Source organism: Onychostruthus taczanowskii, unplaced genomic scaffold (genome assembly GCF_017590055.1).
Source record: "Onychostruthus taczanowskii isolate IOZ18803 unplaced genomic scaffold, ASM1759005v1 scaffold7, whole genome shotgun sequence".
Classification (NCBI taxonomy): Eukaryota; Metazoa; Chordata; class Aves; order Passeriformes; family Passeridae; genus Onychostruthus; species Onychostruthus taczanowskii.
Genome location: NW_024504786.1, coordinates 15,209,810 through 15,230,890, shown reverse-complemented (window position 1 = coordinate 15,230,890; position 21,081 = coordinate 15,209,810). Strand labels below are relative to the sequence as shown.

At 40.9% G+C, this 21,081-nt stretch overlaps 1 protein-coding gene across 1 annotated transcript; it reads right to left on the bottom strand.

Annotated features, from left to right (window-relative positions):
- Positions 1–1,004: 1,004 nt before the first annotated feature.
- EPHX4 (epoxide hydrolase 4) lies at positions 1,005–17,471 on the bottom strand. The gene is made up of 7 exons (XM_041421684.1): positions 17,229–17,471; positions 14,313–14,398; positions 10,742–10,899; positions 8,575–8,703; positions 6,408–6,511; positions 5,333–5,481; positions 1,005–1,925 (listed from the first exon to the last, which is right to left on the bottom strand). The coding sequence occupies exons 1-7, from the start codon at positions 17,469–17,471 to the stop codon at positions 1,691–1,693; spliced, it is 1,104 nt and encodes a 367-aa protein (XP_041277618.1). The 3' UTR covers positions 1,005–1,690.
- Between the last annotated feature and the right edge of the window lie 3,610 nt (positions 17,472–21,081).

Sequence of the window (21,081 nt, the reverse complement as noted above, 5' to 3'; positions counted from 1 at the left end):
CCGTGTGCACCTGCCGCGGGGAACGAAGCGGGGCGGGCTGCGGCTTTTGGGCAGCCGGTGCTCCGCAGGAAAATCCCTACTCCCCAGCACTGTCTGTCTTGCCAAAGCAAAACTGCTGCTCAGGCGATAGAAGTCTCTCTGTGCCACCTCCTGAGACAAGGGAGAGCCTTTCCAGCTTCACAGTGTAAGTAAGAGAAGCACATAACCATTTCCTTTCATAAGTGCTGAAAGTATTCAGGGAAAAATGCTTGAAAGGCAGGTACCAGTGGTGGATGGAGAGAAGGAAATTCAACACCACTGCCGCGCTCCTGAGGAGACTCTGTGGGGATTTGCGGAAGGGGCCACGAGCAGGTCTCCAGCCGTGAGCTAACGCTGGGCAGGCAGCGTTGGTCCTTCCCGGCGAGCTTACACTGAGGGTGACACTGCACCCATACCGAGTGGGACACCGTGGCTCGAAAGAGAAGACACTCTTGGTAGTGTGGGGATGTGTTGGGACTCCCCGGCATCTCTCAGCTCTGTTCTACTCTGCCGTGGAAGCTGGTTCCTGCACACCTGGCCCTGAGCCCTCCCTCAGCGGGCTCTTGTTCACCTGTAATTCCAGGGCACTGTGCTTCTCTGCAGGTGGAGAGGGAGGCTTTGAAAACCTGATAGGCAGATGACACCTATTCTGTGGTCTCGTATTTTTGCTTCTTTTCCCATTGTAGTTAGTAAACTGTTTTCTTCTCCCCTGCCATCACACACAAGTTAATTCTACCCTTTGTGTCCATAATCACTGCATCTCTTCCTAATAAACACAGGAACTTGGCAGCAGTTCTTGGAGACAAGAACAGTAGTTGCTGACATAGGAAGGATAATGCCAACAATGAGGCATTATTTTCAAAAATTGACAACAATCATAGCATGAGTGTCCAGGCTGAATACCAGACCAGACACTTCAGCTATTCAAACCCAGTTCTCAGCTTCAGCAAGTCTCTCCATAGAAAGTCAGATAAAGTAGAGGGAGTCTTGTAAGTTGCATTTTATTAGACAGAGGTGGATTTGATACATGTTATATCTTAATTTTCCATTGTTCTTGTCCAGACATGTGGAGTGTACAGGTTTCCCATTTTTTAGTCAAGAAAGAAAAACACATTGCGCAAAGCAGCTGCATTCAACAATACAACAAGATACGGATCATTATTCACTTGAAGACTAGAAACGTACCCAGAAAATTTTCAGTCATTCAGTATGCTAAAATATAGATAAAAAGAGTTACTGTTTAATGGTAAAATACATTAAAAAAATTCAGGCAAATCTAGAATGAAAACTTGTGACTTTCTTCAGTATGGCACCACTATATTGTTTCATTATAAATTTGTAAAAGGCACCACACATTACAACTGTAAAGCAAGGGAGAAAACAAAACCAAGCAACTTTCCATGATTTTCTTTCTGTACAAATACATATGTATTTTAAGGCAGGTGTTTTTATGTGCAAAATACAAGTATACAGGTAAAACCAATGTTGGTATCATATATTCTCATACTCATTTCTTTTAGCTGTACGATTAGTGTCCAAATGTACAGTACAATGAAAACACTTCTCTAACAGAGCTCAAAATAGAAGGCAGGCTGGAAATATGGCCCTGATAACAATTAGGTTTTAAATCCAAAGAGCTTTTATTTAGACCCCTTAAAACATGTACAAACAGTCATTCTCTTTTTCTTTTTGTCTCTTCCTTAAGAAAGGTCCATATCAACTTGTTCACTATGTCAGGTTGATCCTGCTGGAGCCAATGACTGGCTTCTGACAAAATAGTTAACCTGAAATGATTTTTAACATAAATCCTTGTAATTTCTGCCATCTCAACTTCCATAAATGCATCTCTTTCTCCCCATAACAGCAGGGTTGGCATGATGACTTCATGGTGCTGCAGAGGTAGGCAGCTTTAAAAATAAAACACAGTTAGGTCTTATTTTAATAAAAAATCACCAAGACATATTTTATTCAATACAGCTTTTGAAATCAATGCAGTGAATCTCATTGTAAACTTTCTAAGTGCCACAATATCTTCTGCAATATCAAAGAAACACTGTGACTCTAAGTTCTATCAAAATGACCTACTTAAACTTTCACTAATTTTTTTCTTAATACAATTATTTAAAATTGTTAATTTTATAAGTATTACCTCATATTATAGACATGAAAGATGCAAGTAGCTAGTATGAAAGACTTTTCAGCATTAACCTATCAGAATTTATTCCAGCACATTTAAAAAATGCAAAAAAATTTATCTACGTTTGAATTGCTTACTTTTAGCCACATACAGTGACAGACGAGCTCAGGCAATTCAAAATAGATTCCATCTGATCAGATACAAGTCTTTATTATATTAATGCAAAAATAGGATTATTTTAAACCAGTAATGTATAAAAAAAAAGATTTCCTCACAAAATAAACTTTTATGACGTATGTAAGTACTAGTTGTAAACTTAGGAGTTAGTTAAGAGACGATGCTCTGTAAAAAGAGCAGGACTAAAAAGGTGACATGTCTTAGTTTAAAACAAGGCAAAGAAATTGAGACTTTGAAGACATTCTTCTTCTCTACTTACATGCAAAGTCAAGAAATGTAAATAAAAGATCACTTTAGATAATAATTTCATTTTGACTGAGGATTACAAAAATTACTAAAATGGCCTTTTTTACCAGTGGATTTAAATCTCATTTGGCAAACAGCCTGACATCACCCACAGAACCACAGCTTATTCATAGTACCAGTTTTAAAAACTGATAATCTGATATCTGATTCCACGCATTGAGACTAATCTCTTTACCTTTTACTCCATTATCCTGGATCCCTTCACTATTAACACATGTGTTTTTTCACTACTGTACAGTTTACTGTTTTGTGCCTTGCAAGGTGTGCAGCCTCACTTAGGTAAACTCTATCAGGCTTTTTACAGGCTTTTTTTCACAGGCTTTTTTGGTCACTTTTCATTGCCTATGACCTACACTGTATTTCTGTTCAGTCTGGACTCTGGGAAATGATATAATTCCTGAAGTTTCCAGAAATCGCCTTTAATAACAATCAATGCACAAATTTCTCATTTAGAAAGGGAAGTTCCATTCATGAAATATTAAAGTCTGAAAAACAGACTCAGACCTTCATACATTGTTATACAGTTTCTCTGTAAACAGTGACATACTTCTTAACTGTTACAAGAGAACTAATGCTATTGTCTAAACAAATGGCACATCAGAAGAAATTCAATTTCCAGCTTCTTACCTATCTCTCTTAACTAAGCATGATATAAAAACTATGGATTCATTCTCCAAGTGTTTGTATTTAATGTATAGTGAAAGGAATGACCACTGTGCTATTTATAAAAAGATGTGCTGGTGATGGATGGAAGCAGGTTATTTTAATCACTCTTTGGAAATAACATTCCAGAAATATTAGGCTCTGAAGAATGAACCTCCAAGTGGATAGTAATGAGTCAGAACCCTTTAACACGTAGGTCACCTGGGAGTTATGGTGAATACAAGTAATTTGCATCCAAGTGCTGCTTAATGGCTTAGAATGAGAGAAAGGGAAAATTCCAATCCACTTTTCATATTTAATGGTTCCCATCCCATAAGGCGCGGCCATCAAAACTGGTGGCAAGAACTGAGTGACTGATCTTTTTGTTCCAGTCCAAAGCCTGCTGCGTTGTGACTGATGGCACCTAAATAAGATTCTCTGAGTTCAGTGCAGGTGTACTTTCATCAGAAAAATAAAGCAAACGATGCACAAACATACACACAAAATACACAGAGGAATTAATAGCGGAGCGAGGTGCTGCGGCCGCGGGACGAGCCGGGCTCCTCTCAGCTCCTCATGGAGCGGCTGGTTAACGTGCGCACGGAGCGGAGCGAGGTGCTGCGGCCGCGGAACGGGCCGGGCGCCTCTCAGCTCCTCATGGAGCGGCTGGTTAACGTGCGCACGGAGCGGAGCGAGGTGCTGCGGCCGCGGAACGGGCCGGGCGCCTCTCAGCTCCTCATGAGCCCTGCCCGGGGCTGCTGCAGGGCCGGGGGGCGCTGGGCACGCAGCAGCCCCGTGGCCCTCGACACCCAGCTGAGGTCATGGCTGCTCTCTGCACAGCCTTAAATAAGTGTGCTGTTACCAGCACAGCCGTCTCATTTGTTCCCCGCTGTCAGCCGTGCCTGGGGGTAGCTTTCTGCTTTCTCCTTCCCCTTCTGTCTCAGCCTGTACCAGGCAGCACCTAGCTCAGGTCCCTGTTTTCCTCACAGTGGTTTCCCTGCTGATTGCTCTCCTGACAGTGACAGCGTGGATGACACAGAAAGAGCAATAAAGGTAGCAGTAAATTTGGACCATGGAAGATGAAAAGTTACTCTACTCCAAACATCTACTGCCTGAGTTTAGGGAAAGAAGGGAATTGCTGTTTTAAAGGATATTGGGAACCTGGTCTTTTGTTGGAGAAGCGTGCAGGACATTTATCACTGCTGAAGACTGGAGATGGTAAAGGAAAAAACAAATTCAATGCCACTCTTCTTGATACAGTCCAAGTTAGTGCTATAAGTGGAATATATGCAGAGTTAAGACCTTCTGGCCCTGTTTTTGGTGGGTAAAAAAGGGCGTGTCTGTCTCTAAGGCCAAGCCAACTCCTTTCAGGAAAGTTAAAACCATTAGAAAGCTATTGGAGAAAATAAATATTAATCTTGCAAAAATATTTCCTATTATGATGCTATCTCTGTTTTACTCTAGGAAGTGAGTCTCCTAAGACCAATAAAGGAACAAAAAAATCCCAAACCCAAACAAAGTTACGTTAGTTTATCTTAGTTATAAAAAACCTCCCCCACCTTTCTGATAAACAGAAATAGCCTAAACACAATAAAATTGTGCCAGCTATGGTCTTGTAAAGTTACAAGTAAGGGTAACATACTTGGATGCCATATCATCTAGTAGTATTATATAATAATAAGCTCTTGATAGATATTATCATAATATGAACTGTAATGCAAACAATTGATGTTAATTTTTAAAGTATTATTTAGAGGTGGGTTTTTGGGATTGTCGTGGAGGCTGTGAATGAAGAAGAGTTTTTGCTTTATTAGATTTTGAAACAAAGATTTTCCTTTTGTGCCCTCTGCGTGTTTTACTGTTTTGTGTGGACACCTCTCAGAACACACCTGGCCTCTGGCTGCTTGACTGGGCCTGTGCCCACCTGGTGAGCCTTCAGGAGCACACCTGGGGTTTTCCCCTGGTTCAGCAGCAGCAGAGGAGCCACAGTAACACCTCTGAGCTCCAGGGGACTCTAGAATATTTTCCTTTGCTTGGGAATATTATACTGACCTGAAAAGGGTTCTGTAATGGTTAATGGGTCCTGTTAATGCTCCGGGCTGTGAAAAGACATAGAGATAAGCTTCAATATCCTCTGCAGTTAATCTGCAGCCTTTCCTTCCAATTCCAGTGGCCTGGCTGGTAAATAAACTTTTCAGAACCTACAAAAGCAAGAAGAAAAAGCTATTATGTAAGATAGCTAGAAAATGTGATTTCTCTCCTTCAACAGGACACATCTTTCTAAAATCTGTTTATGCATACTTATAAAATCTATTTATGTTCAAAGAACAAAGAATGGTTCAAATGAGTTTTTAGACAGCTATGTGTAAAGCACAAGGTAAACATCTCTAGTATAACTTATTCCAGAATAATCCATACAGAGAAATACCAGTATTACCAAGTTACTGCATCCTGACTGCTACCTGTGACAGGCAAGTGCAGGCACATGGGTGTTTTTGGGATGGACCCCAGCAGGCGGCAGGGCAGGAGGGAGGGTGATTCCTGACCCCCCAGCCGCTGTGCCCTGTGTGTGCAGCACGGGGAGCTGTGCTCGGGGCTGTGGGTGTGTAGGAGGGTGTATCCTGCGCTGTTGTCCTTTTCTATCGGCTCCTGCTCACGTGTAAGGTTATACCAAGGGCTGGCCTTGGCTTCTCGGGCACAGCTCATCACGGGGCTGAATGCGGTGCCCGGCCTCCCACACTGCCTGCCCCGTAGCAGGCTCGGAGAGAAAGAGGATGTCCCGCTGCACACAGGAACTTCAGGTAATTCAGGAGGGATTCCCCAGGCACCAACGGTGTCCCACTGGTTTGGGCACAAGTAAAAGCAGCTGACTGTCTAGGGGGAGTAATGCACGGCAGTGCTGAGGTTCAAAGTACCTCCCTCAGCACCTCCCAGAATGCAGAAGTAAGAGTTAATCTCAGAGACTCTGTGTACTTGTATGCTACTTTATATAAAGCTTAAGAAGAAAAATCAGAAGGCTCCATATTTTTTCCAGTAACTATAACTACATCAGAAGGGATCAATGTAGATGGCAATTATTTCATTACTCACAGTTACATATACAAACAAGAGCATTCATTTTGCTCACCTTGAAATCATTTAGTGTAAACATGAATTCAGGAAACCATGGCATTTGGAAAAAGAAGTAGTAACCAGATTTAATCAATTGTGATGGATGTCGTAGAATGTATTCTGAAACAAAAATGTCCATGAATTAAAAATGAAAACTGATGGCCCAAACAAAATTACTAGTAATATTACTATTTTTTAAACTTAAAGGAATGTTTTAAAAATATTACATTAAAGTATGCTGTGTGACAAAAGATGATTATTGTTTCAGGAGTAAATACATGACGTGGCCATTAAAAGATACTTCTTTTATAAATGTTAGTAGAAACAGCCAGCAAAACAAAAGTTTGCCAAATATTAGGTGAGGACAGCAGCACTGGAGAGTTTAATTGCATGGTAGTTTTTCACTTAGAGATCTATTTGTGTAGATAGTCCAAAGCAATTTTTTCCAGATATAGAATAAAAGGCATAAATTAGTATTTCTCTCATCAATGATGTGATGCACAGAAACCTGTAGATGATGATCCACTGACATTCTAAAGACTGCATCACTACTGTTCATTGAAGTATAGAATTTTTCTAACAGTGTCTTTTTGGCAATTTCAAGGACTGTAATCAAGATTACATACAGTCACTTTTCAAAGATTTTTACAGTCATTTTTAGAGACATAGGAGCATATATAGCAAAAGAAAATTTAATCTGTCTATATCTATCTATAACAAACTTGTATTGACTGGGTTTTGGTTTTTTTTAATTGTAAATGTGTGTCTCCAGTGAGTTTCAAGAGCCAGCACTGACATTCAAGTACTTAACTTCCTCAAAGCAAGCACACAATGTGTGCCGGTACTAGGAAGTCTAGAACTTTTCCTTTACAGGTGCAAATTTAGGAATGCAAAAACCCACATTCCCAACACAGGACATATCTCTAATATATAATTCTGACAGTGCATAAAAATAGATTTTAAGCCAACAGCAATTGAAGTGTTAGGTATCTTCTAAAGTTTCATATCTTATACATTCTTAAATTGCATTATCCATTATATTTTTCCTGATGGACCATTGTCAGCACCGATCACTTTACTTTTCTGTACTATTTATAAACTCTATTTTCTTTTAATCCACAGTAGAATAAATTTAATGTAGGGAGAATTCATCAAGCTACAGAACAGATTTTTGTAGTACAACAAATATGCAAACAAATACTACAATAAAATGCAATTATCTTTTCTACAGCCTTGCTCCTGCTCTCATTGAAAACTGCAAAATCTCCTGCTTGTTCTTGTGGTAAACAGACCTCTCCATGGGTAAGTGTGGATTTACCACCTGGCAAAATGTCCTTTAGTATCTTAGAAAGGTGCCCAAGAACACAGTGAGAACAACAAATATGGATGGTGTGGCTGATCCCACAGTGTAAGGTCAGATTTACATTCAATTGAAATGAAAATTAAAGCTCTGCTGACTATTCTTAGCTATTTATGGGGAAATGGAGTGACTTTTTAAATGGAGATAGGGTAAGGCCAGCAATTGAAAAAATTCAAATTAGTGAGATAGTACTTTCGTTTTCATTACTGAATGTTGATATTATCCCTTTGAAATGTTTTGTAATTCTGGGTAGTAGACAAACTCAATCTATCACACAAAAAATAGTGAAATGAGTCCCATTTCAGCAAAGTACTGGTATATTCCTGAGCATCTATTAAGTAGCCTGGAAAGACTTCTTCCAATGAAGATTGTGCCAGATCACAAATTGTCACTTGTCACCTAAATCAGGATGTAATTGTAATGTCTGATTCACATTCATACAAAGACAGGCTTATGCAGATTTAATAATGCAGTGTGGCCTTTATCAAAATGTAACATAATATACATCACTCTTTGGGAATTTTTTCTTGATAAAGTGCAACAAAACAGATTAATGTGTATGAAAATTATGTTTGTGACCCTCAAGGATTAAAAAAAATCTGTAACGTTTGTTGCAAGCATCCCCACTTCTTACAATAAATTTATTTCCAGTAGTCAAATAAATACTTGTTATCTTCCTGCTTCATAAAATACAGTCCAGACTGTGAGAGCCATAGAGTATTGGCAGCTCATCTGCTGAGGCAGGCTGTTGGTTCTCAAAGCAAACACAATCATGACCAAAATGCAGATACTTTGGATTAACAAAGACTACTGTAAAACTTACCTGTAAATACAGAAGGATGAGGGAAATTAACCACAATCAGCTTAGTCACCATTTCAGGGTAACATATGGCCACTAACCAAGCGATCATTCCTCCCCAGTCATGGCCAATCAACACACACTTGTTGTACCCTACCACACAAACACAGACACAGGCTTTTATTTCAAAGGAATTAGTATCCACAGAAATCAGCTCATACAATAAAATCATTATTGGGCTAAATAGGTGGTTCAGAACATTTATTAATGTAACTTCAATAGTGTACCACTTCCATTACTAATGGTCAGAAAACATAGGGCACTGTTATAGTTTAAAAATTTACAAATATGTCAAAGTATTTAATTGGACTTCATTCAACTTTAACTCTGCTACCTCCATGTCACCCTAAAGTCACTGAATATGCAGATGGCCACCCTGTTCACATCTTGGCCAGTGCAGGGTCAGATAGACAGTTCAGTCTGCAGTCATTATAATGCAGGTACATTTGCCGTGTTTAGGAGTTTGGAATTTGAAACTGCAGGCAAGAAGACTGAGCAATCTCCTGAGCACCTCCAGAACAAAATTAATCCTAATGTATTTCTCTGAATATGAGAGGTTATTTAAGCACTCAGTGGCATCATTATGCAAAAGGTGGGAATTATATAGTAGCCATATATATAGCATGTGCAAACACTCCCATTTACATACTTAGGAGGCCTGTAGCTTTTCTCCATAAGCTGTTTTGCTGGCAATTCTGGACATTCACATACTTATTCTTTCATCAATAAAAATTGTATTTTAGCAGCAATAGAAGGGGCATGGGCAGGATATTGACCAAGTGTTTTGAAAGCTTAACACTCCTTCTTTAACCACTGCTGGAAAACAACATACTCTAGTGTCAGATACTATCACCCTCTTCATTGAGGACTGGAATGTTGAGAACACAGACTACAACTGAAACACATAAAAGCCAAGATGTTTAGAATTCTGACGTAAATTTGGACACAGTTGTCAAAGAACCTTATAAACCCTCTTGGATAGAAATCTTTTGGAGCACTTTTGATATAATCAAGTCCTCCAAAAGAATTTAACTTGGGATTAGGACAAACAAAGATAACAGGGCTCTGAAGTGATTTTCCAAAAAAAATTTAAATCCCTCTGAAATTGAATTATGCTGAGAGCACTTCTCAAGCATAACCATGGCATTACCATGGAGATTAACACAACCAGCAAAGGCTGGAAAATGTCAACACTATGTGAGGACTGACTGCCTGCCCAATCTTTTACCAATACTCAAACATCACAAGCAAAACAAATCCTAAATTCAAATCTCAGAACTTGAATCACTGCTTTATTATTTCTCCATATGAAATGCAGTAAGTTGTTTTACTATGGCTAGAGTATCCAGGGAATTAAAATTACTCAGAGAATGAAAATCGAATCTTGGTATGGAAGGGAAATACCCTTTGCCAGGGGTTACAATTTATCACCCAAACAGGGACACTTCAAACTGAACTGGAGGGGTGAATTTTGCACTTCAGCTCTAGACTTTTACCCTGTGTATTTGCCACAGAGGGCAGTGTGCCCCTTGGTCTCCCTTCTGCTCTCACTGTTGTGTAAGACAGAGTGATTCAGCTCTTGAGAATTGACAGGAGTAGTATTGTGCAGAGGGCAGTGTTTTCAGAGGTCTTTTTTTTTCCAATACAGCAGATGCACTCTCACCATCTCTGTAAAGCCCACAATATTTATTATGTCTTGTTTGTGCAAGAAGAATGTCATCTGATATAAATTCCTTGGTCTGCAAGTGCTTTAAGACTGTAACTCAGAATATTATCCATTAAGTGCAAGTGATTAGGAGGAAAGACTTCTTTGGGAAAAAGACCATAGGTTTGTACTGCATATTACAGCACGTAGGAATTTTCTTTTCAAAAGTCCTGATGAAAAAATCATCTTTACATATTGCTTATACTGACATACTCATTGTAATTAGAAATTACATTTATAAATTTAGAAATTTCCATTTATAATTGTCAAAAAATATTAGTATCCTTAGATTTATACCTATACACCTCTGTAATGCATATATTTAAAAAACCACAAACAAAACGGTGCTAGATATTTCTGTGGGTTTCTTTTCCTAGAAAATCAAGTCATTTTTGAGTCAAGTAGGTTTTTCTTCTACTAACGTACCTAGGGATTCCAAAATATCCTTTATGTCTGCTATGAGGCAATCTAACTTGTAATTTTCTTTGTGAGGAGGAGCATCTGTTTCTCCATAACCTCTCAAATCCAGGGCCACCACTCGATATTCACTTTTAAATTCCCGCAATTGATGGCGCCAAGAATACCTAACAAAGGGGAAAAAAAGTTGGAGTTACAAGGTCAAGCAGTATGATACCAAAAATGCACTCAATGCTTTTGCACCCAGATATTGGAGGGTAAACTTGCATGGCTTTGTTTGCTATGAGATTCTTCTTCCTTTCTGTGCTGTGTTGATGGTCCTTTGTGGCTGCAGTAGTTTTGTGCTCCCATCTTGAATCCCCCAGTAACAAAGTGCAGCTGCCACAAAGGGGACATGGCCAGAGCCAGGGTTTTTCAACAATTCCTGGAGTCTGGCACAGTCCCTTTGCTGCAAAGGCAATAAGGCATAAGCCAGAGCACAGGGAGGACTATTCTGTTTTATCCTTGGAGTCATGGTAGCATCAAAAAAGTAAGATCTGAAAAGCTTTCTCTTCTCCCTGGCTTACTCACAGCCATGTTTTGCCAATTTTTTCTATTCACAAAAAGAATGTCAGATAATTCATACACTAAATAAACCAAAGAAAGAAATCTAGTTAATAACAAATTATCATGGTGAAGTTTATAGGATTTATCCTGTGTACACTTTCATCTGTGTCTCTGTACCAGAACTGTTGCAGAACAAGCTCTCTCAATGTGTTGTTACTAGACAAAGTATTTCATCCTTGGGTTTCTACGGAAAAGAGCGATAGCATTACATGCATCAAAAGGCAGACAAAGGCAAGAACTCAGGCAAAGGGCTGGGCTATTCCTCACTCTGTAACTGTATGTAGTGGCTGGATGTGTGTTATGAAGCAAAAATAAAAAGAAAATGGTGGGTCTTAAGCTGCAAGAACTACCTGTCCTTCAGCTGTTATTGAAACCAAACGAATTTTAGAATAGCCAGTACCAAGACTGACATCGTCTCATCTTACACTGTACTAGAAAGATATATGAAAAACATGATCCTTCTGGACATATATAACAGTGACTGTATCCCTCTGTGCTAGGATCTAGCTTTTACTTCTGCTTGTTTCAACAGTTTCAGAGAAAGGATATATAACATTTGGATCATCAGTGGTTGTAAGTGTGCACAGAATTCTACCTTAATCCAAACAACATCTGTATTAGGCCATGGGCTCTTCCACTTTACCTTTGCCTCCAGCCTATTAGGGACTTTGAAATTAAATAAGGTTACAGGAACACTCAGCGATATGAATCTGTTTTCATAGTCAGAACATTTTAATTTCAGTGCTATATAATGCAAAGACAAGGTTTAGCTGAGATCTCTGGGAATGAATTTTTTACAGGCGTTATATAATGACTTGGAAGCTGAATTTGCCATGGTAACTGTTGCAGCTATTCTATATACTCCAGTAAGAAGAAAGAACCAGGCCCATAAATACATAAATCAACTATTTTTGTTTTCTGAAAATGTCTACAAGCTATTCTCATCCTCTGTTTCCATAACAGTCCATCAGTCTCCAAATGTCTGACCTATCAAATGGGTAGGTTTTATATTCAAATAAACCCTTTTATGCCATATGATATATAACTATTGGACAACTGCTTTGCAAGCAGAATTTGGAAATGTTGTGAATGCCTCCATGTTCATAAGGCTGACTCTATTTTGAGACTTTCTGATAATATTTTTTCTAAAGGGCAAGTAGTATAAAATGTTGCAGCTCACACAATACTTTTAAGTACTCAGCTGCCTCAACACATTATGTCCAGTTTCAAGTATTTTATTATTGACCTTCCACAATATATTGATTTTCAAGTTCTTATGCATCTAAAACCCTCATTGGCTCTGGTGTGCTATATTCTTTAGTGATCTGTCACCTTCAGACATTCTCTGTCACTCTTAGTGGTCAGTATTCTCTGGTTATATTTGTCCTAGTTATAACCTTGAGACATTTGAAGGCAGAGGATTTATTAAGAACTGTAATTGTGGATAATATCCTTTTTGTTTTCCTAGACAAACAACACAAATTTGATGCTGCTTTACATCTCTCTTAAATTGTGGTTATTTTATCTTGTGCTCTCAGAACAATCACTATTTCTGAATGAAAACGTATCCACTGAGTGAATGAACAACCCAGCACAAATATTGGTAATATGATTGGTTTACAGACTATTAGCATGTAGTGTTCTTTTTAAAAACAATGATAGAAACTCTTGGTGGTCCCAGTGACCTACATAACAGGTTTTTTATTCATCCCTTTTGAATGGTCAGACAATACAATCTAGTAGCTGCCACTTATAGGATGACTCACTATTCTAAATGGTAGGAATTACTTTCTGCTTTTTAAAAATAATATACCTAATCTCAGTAGGATTTGTATATAAAATGCTAATTTCTCCATTACTATTCCCCCATAGGGGAAATCAGCTGTAGTCTCATTGCCTGTGTTAGAATGTGCTTTATGCAAGATATGCATAATGTTTGAACAGAACATGCACTGGCCCATCTAACTGTCCTTTCAATCAAAGTTTAGAGCTTTAATAATTTTAGATAGCAATTTATTACTAGAATAATGTCCTTCTTTGAAAATTTAACTTAACAGAGATGTGACTCTGACCCATCACCCTGAAGGGCATGAGTACCTAGGGGAAATTGCTGAGGGAAGAGAACTGACCTCTCTTCTACTTGGGTCAGTTTAGCATGGTATGACCTGAGTACAGACTGGAAGATCACAGCTCCAGCAGTGGCCTCTAGCCCCACAGCTGAGTTTGGTAAGGAAAAGGCTCATTTACCTTGCTGTATTTCTGGCATTAGTACTCCCCTTATTCCCTTACTGGTTTTCCTGTGCAAGTTCTGTAAGCCATGCTTCACTAGTTAAACCTGACAACGACAGCCTGAGCAATTTGGTTAAATCATTGGACACATGACTGCTTTTCATTGTTATAAACAAACATTTAGGATTGGGTTTGATTCATCATTCATCTTGTGATGAACTAATAATAGAACCTTTTTCCCTGAGTAGCATTCTGAAATTAGGCTGCACAATAGCCTATAGAACTCATAGTTCTTCCCCTCTCCCAGTTAAAAATTAATGTGTAGTATTTTTAATAAATGGAGCAATCCTGATTGCACTTAACATATAATGGATCCTTATTTTAACACCCTCTGCTATAATTCATAAGTTTAGCCATATAGTACAAGTACTATCCAAAAAGGAAATTTGTTTAAAATTAGCAGTTTCTTCACAAAGTTTGCAGGAAAGGGTACATACCTGAGGAAAAATGGATTGACAGTACAAAAAAAAGATGTTTGGTTTGTGTTAGTCTGAAGGAACTTTTTTGTGGATGCAGAAATTAAAAAAATGTTTCAATGGTTCATTGCCTATGGAAACTTCATGCCATTAGTATTCATAAAGTATACCTATAAGGGATCACACTGGGGATTTTTAAGCAGAGGTGCTCATCCTTGGGTATCTTATGCAGCCTCTTTTATAATAGAAAATGGTGAAGGGAGTTTTACCAGAATTCTGGAAAGCCATGAAGCAGCAACATGAGTGGTTTGCCCCTTTCTCCAGCAGCCACATAGTGGAATCGTAACCCTGAATCCTAAAATAAGAGAAAGAGAAGTATGTTTATTGCTGCATAGAACTGCTGCTTTGGGATTTGAGAAGGATGATGGTTTCAGACCATATTCTGAGAAACAATACATTGCACCTAAAAAAATACCAAATTATCAGTTTTGAAGCAGAATCCTTCTTTACTTCTGAGATCAGGTATCTGCTACACCCTGGCAATGCTGGGTGTCCCACATCCTCCACACCCACCACAATTTCTTCCAGGAAGGACCATCCCCAATACCTGCCAGGCTGTGCCTGTGTGCCAGCCCAGCCCTGAGCACACAAACACTTCTGACAGAGCAGTGCCTGGCGCAGCCACTGGGAAATGCAGGTTATTGTCACAGCAAGCACATTGCTTTCACACTGACACCAGTCATGTGCTTTCTATAAAGACTTTAAAATGCAGAATACTTTAAATGCACTTCCAATCTTTCAGTTAGCTGGTAAGGTTATGCAACTATTTAAAACCATCACATTGCATTCTGGCATGATAAAGGACCACGTGGATTCTTAACAACCAAAAGCAATCAAAATTAAGTCACCAGAAAGCAAGATATATTTGCTAGTTTTTATCATTCTAGGTTTCAAATTCACTTCAGAAAATTAAGCTTTAATGTTATAATCTTCTTTCTGCCTTGTCAATAGTCAGTTTCTGATGCAACTTTTAAGGAATTGGGTCTTATGAGAATTACAGGCAGGCAACTTACTTATTGTAGAAGCTGAACACTGAAATGCTATTGAAATGAATGGATGTACACAAGCTTACACTGACTGAAGGTCAAATCCAGTAGAATTTAAATAAACTGTCATTATGACATAGAGGTTTTACTGAATTCTGACACAGAAGTAGATACAGAAGTTGGGAGTTAGCTCACAAAATACTGTTTAGAAGTCATGTGAAAGAAACTGCAGGAAGAAAGGTTGTACAGCTCCTGAATAAATGTCAAAGCCTGCACTGTCTCTCCTATTTCAAAAAAGAAAGAAAAACCCCATGCCTTTGCTACACATCAAGAGCTAATATCAGGGCAAGGACCACAAATGCATGAAAAAAGGTTTTCTTGCCAAAGATGCTTCAAATGCTCTGAGATATCTTTACACTCATAAGTCACTAATGAGCTCCAAAACCATTAACTTATATCCTCATTCTTGAAAGGGCTCTGATGAGGGAACTATTTGGATTTTTAATATTTGCTCTGGATATAATAGGGACTTTTTCTCAGTTTTGCCCCTAATTACACTGATATTTCACCTCTGGGATGCCAATGAAGTTGAAGTCCCTAGAGGTAAAAAGAAATTCCTAGTAAATTTTGGGGTCATTACATCATCTGAATAATTCTCCAGATCACTCTGTCTTTAGTCCTTTTATATTTAAAAAAGTAGAAGTTTCTCAGTCTTCTTCCACAGTTTCTCATTTAGTGAATAATAGGTAGGCCCTCCTCCATGCTGCTTCTTTCAGTCCTCTTGGGATTCACCCTCCATGTTTTTATTCTAATACATTTGTTGCTTTAAGGAACTCCCTTTCCTCTTGAAAATTTTATCCCCACTTGTACAGCAGCAGTTTAGATATCACATGGCCCAAACTAAGCCCATCGACTTTTTCAGTTGCTGCTGTTCCCTTTTTCCCACCCCCCAGAACAGACATAGGATGTTGCCACCTTTTCCAACACTGGCAGCTTTATTGAAATCTGAATAGATTTGTAGGATATATGTGTTTGAAAAGTAATCCATTAGCCTGCTGTTATCCAACAGCAAGAGTTTCTTGTTTCCTGAAATGCATGATCAACTGCCATATTGACAGCAATTCGATTTGCCCCCAAATGCTCTTCTATTACTGTCATACCCCTCTCACTTCCCCAGCAGCCTGTTCATTTACTGCTTTGTGGTACAGGAAAAAAAGAACATGTCATATGAGTAAAAAGCCCACACATGCCTCCTAATGATGTTAGCAAAAGAAAACAAGCAAATCATGACAAACTGAGGCTCACTAATTTATATTAGTACTGCCTGGCACAAAACCATCTGCACAGAACCCTGGGAACAGAGATCTTTATGCTTATTTTATGAAAATAGCACTGGATAAAACTTGCTCTGCATTCTCTGCTCACCTATAGCTGCAAAAGAAACCTAGCTAGTACAATTTCATTTAGAGCATTCAGTAAAGAAGCAAATCACAGAGACCTGAGAAAAGTATGGAAATTGACTGGTGGCTTAAACTGTACAACCTGAGGGATAGCAATTAGCCAGCTTCTTGCTCTGCGTTTTCCCTGTAACAGTGATGCACGAAACAAGCTCCCCGGTGCAACTGTAAAGAGCAGAGAGAGCAGAGGCGGTGCAGGGAGCGGTGGGCTGCGGGATACCCGGGGCCAACGAGCCCCTCGCCGCCCACACAGGGCTCCGCAGCCGGGCCGGCCGGGCTCCGCAGCCGGGTCGGGCACGGCACCGCTCTCCGGGGCAGCGCAGGCAGGTGTCGGATGCACGCAGCTGTGTGAGCACGCACGGCAGGGCAGGCGGGCTGTCCGCGCACCCCGCACAGCAGGGCAGGCAGGGGTGCCGTGCACAGTGCACCCCGCACAGCAGGGCAGGGAGGGATGCCACGCACAGCGCACCCCGCACAGCAGGGCAGGCAGGGATGCCGTGCACAGTGCACCCCGCACAGCAGGGCAGGAGAGGTGCCGTGCACAGCGCACCCCGCACAGCAGGGCAGGCAGGGATGCCACGTATAGCGCACCCCGCACAGCAGGGCAGGCAGGGATGCCGTACAGCGCGGGGGTGAGTGCCTGCGCGCTCAGCGGGCCCGCTCCCCCCGCCCGCGCCCTCACCTTGATGCGGACGTAGCAGTGGGTGCCCAGGGAGGGGTCGTTGAGGCAGGCGGGGGGGTTCTCCCGCACCACCCAGCGGAAGGTCTCGCCCGGCCGCCGGCCGATGCTCCAGAGCAGCCGCAGCCCGGCGATGCAGGCGCACACCCCGCAGTAGCTGTAAACCAACGCCCAGAAGAGCAGCGCCCGTGCGGCCACCATCACCCGGCGGGCGGGCGGAGGGCACGCAGCGCCGGGTCTCGCCATCGGGCCCCGCCGCCGCCGTCCCCGCCGGCCGGGAGGGGCGCCGCCGGGCACAGCGCGGGCACAGCGCCGGCCGCCCGCACGTCCCGGGGCTCGCCGGGCCCCGGGCGGTGCCTCGGGGGTGGCGGCGCTGCTGCGGGGGTCGCGCCTGCCCGCGTAGGGCTTGGCCAAGGAGGGCTCTGCTCCCCAGATATTTGGCGGTGAAAGAGGGAGAAGCCGTCCCTGGGGCGGCGGGGTGCGACTGTGTCACCTGCGCGCTCCGGCAGAGCCACCAGACACATCGGAACGCGCTCGGAATGTCATTGGGAGCAGCGGCCGCGGCCGCCGTGCCTGCCCCAGGCCCCGGCGGCGATCGCACTGCACAGCCCGAACGCGCCCTTGAGCGCCCTTACCTTATTGCCGTGCCAGATATGCATAACTACAGGCATGGGGCTGTGTGCTCGCACCGTAGTGTTTTTCAAGACCGGATTCTTTCACTGCCGTTTCACTATTACCCATTTAAAGGTGATTTGGTAATTGTATTTACAATTTTAGTTATTATATGATAATACTAATGAATATTTCTTAAAAGGATAAATCACCTAAACTTGACTGAAGTCTGTATCGATATCTCAACTGTGGAGGGCTGATAGAGGCTGAACAGTCCCTTCCTGCCCATTAGCACATCACTACGAGTGTACACCAAAGAGTCACTGTCTCATACAAGGCCACAGATGCCGGGGTAAGAAGAAAGTCACCAGTCTGTCTCTTACTAACCTACTGATATGCAGGGTAAAGGGGAATTTAAAACTAGAATGGCTCACGTAATCCAAAACTGTAAATACAAGTGTGACTATATGAAGCAATTGATTTTACAGGTTGTAAAAGTGTATTATAAGAAATTACAGTTTGTTAGCTCTGGAAGATAGCAAAATGCGGACATGGTATTTGCTGACTGCCGGAAAAGTGTAATGAGCTTATATGCCAAATCGTGATCTAACTCGCTGTATGGCCTACTCACCTTTACTCCTAGACCCTTTGCTTCTGAGACTAGAGGATATGGGCAGGTTCAAGACTTTGGAGGCCACGTGGGAGTCACAGCTCATGTGTGGGCCTACATGCAGCTTCTTCCCATTTGAAGAGTGCAGGGTTGCTAAATTCTATGAAAAACAAAATTTGTTCTTGGTCCAGATGAGTCTGTAGGATTAGAACTTAAATTCCAAGAAATGGTTTTTGCTCTGTCCAGCAGTGCAAATAGAAGCTGGTACAAAGACACTATCCATCTGTTAACTCTAAGATGTGTGATTCAATTAGTTAGTTTTAAAAAAAATTGGATAAGCATGCATGCAGACAGAATATATATAATTTTTCACTATGCATGGAACACAGCTTGTAGATGACTTGTGTCTGTAACATACCAAATGCTTTCTCCTACTTGTTCTAAATTCAGACTTACAAATATAGACACTCATGTTGAATCCTAGGCCCATTGAAGGCAGTGACAGAATTAATGCTGGTTTCAATAAGGTCAAAATTTTTCCTTTCTTAGAAAAATCAAATCAAATGAACTAAAGCAGCAGAAAGAAATGTTATGAAGAATGGGCTGTAACTGCATGCTTATAAATGTAAAAGTTTAAACAAATTTAAGCCCTAATATGAATTTATTTTCTATTACTAAAGATAATATTTTTTGTAGCTGTAAAAATCTGCCAAGCTTGCTGTTACAGATAACACAAATGAAATATCAGCAACCAACACCAGCTGCCAATGCTGAATAACACTGTTCATGGTCCCTGCTCCTTGTCTGAACACAAGCCTTCCAAACGTGAGGTCAGGAGCTTTATCAGTCTGCTGGGGAAAGAGGTGCAGGGCTGTTTAAGGCTTCCTCATTCTTTTGGGCAAGAAGAGAAGGAACATCAGATGCAGATGATTCAGTTCAGACACCGACCTCTGCAGACTCCAGTAGCATTGCATGAATCACACGTACTGAGCCTGAGCTTTCCCTTCGTGCTCAGATTACTCACGCCGCCAACCCTAGGATTAGCATACAGCTAATTTCTTATGCATCAGACTTCGTGCTAATGACCTTTCTTGTAGGGAAGAAGCCTTTGCAACTTCTTAATATCAGACTAAGCAGCAGCAGAATTTTCCCTGAAGTGCACCTCAGTAAACCAATGACCCAGTTAGATAAATCAGGAAGTTTGGCAGGAGCAAAACAACCAATGTGGTTGTTTACGTCACGGTAGCCACCACATTTCTTAATAAACCAGTAATCAGAATTAATTATTGTAAAACATCCCCTAAGAAAAATTGGAAAACCCATTTGAAATCCTGAAACAGACCACAAGCTTTCACTTGCCTTCAAAGAAAGGTTGATGAAAGATTTAGGCAGGGCAATCAGAAAATTCCTGTAGTTATCTAGAATACAAGAAGGAATAAAGATGGAACCATGATGTGCCTTATTATACAAAGGCATTTTGCCAAGCAACACAGTAGTTCTTGTACAAAGAAAGAAGCAGAGCAATTTTTTTCACAAGAATAGAACCAAGTCTGTTTTTATGTTATACATCACTAACTACCTCAATAGTTATGTTTAACTTCTAAGTTATACAAACCTTTTGGCTACAGAGTTTAGCTATGCCATCTTGAGGTAGTGGATGTGGATCTGGCATCAGAGCTGGGAAGAAGGTAGTGCTGGTGATCTAGCAGTTCTGAGCAGTGTTTGCACAATGAAATTGCTGCACACCTAATGCAGGATTTCTGGGCACCACCTTAGCTGTCCTGTTTTCCAAGGAAGCCGTAGAATTCCTCTATTATTCAGGAACACTTACTTTGTACTCTAGGACCACACTGTCCACATATGTGTAGCAAATGTGTTTGTATGAGGCAAATACCTTCCACATGTTTTCCAGGATTTTGCACAAGAAAGCTTAGAATCTTCTATCTGTCATATGAATAAGAAAAATTGAGAGCCCCAACAATTATTTTTCTGTCTTCTTTACATTTTGATTTTCTCATCTTCTGCTCTAAATTTTTGTTGTAATGGGTGCCAAACCAAACCAACCCCAGGGCAGATGGTCTTACGTGCTTTGACAGTGTGCTTTGCCTTCCATAAGGTGCCATCTGCCTGTTTATCTTCTGTCAGCTCAACTAATCCTGGTTCTCTGAGATACAAAAGAGGACAACTTTGCACATCACTGATTTTGCCTCTGCCTCCAGCCTGACCAACTCATAGTTGATAGTAAGAAATTTACCCTATTCCATTTATTAGTGACAGAGGAACTTCTTAAAGCTAATAACTATCTTACCTTTCATTCATATGTAGATACAATCTACTACCATAGACACAAGTATGCAAGTGACACATTAAAGCAGCTGTTTCCACAAATGACAAAGGTAAATGAATGGTGTAACAGAACTTGTACCCAAGAGGCATTTCTGCGTCTTTGAGCACGTTCATGGCTTTGGGCAAGCAGTCCTTAGAGGCTTGTTACTCACATTTGGAGGCCATCTCCCTTACCTCTGGATTCAGCCTTCTGTGTGGGGACAGGAACTGATTATCCTCTCCAAGTGCCTTGGAGGTTGCAAATAAAGGGTTTATCAGATTAGCATTAGCAGAGCTGACATTGTGACT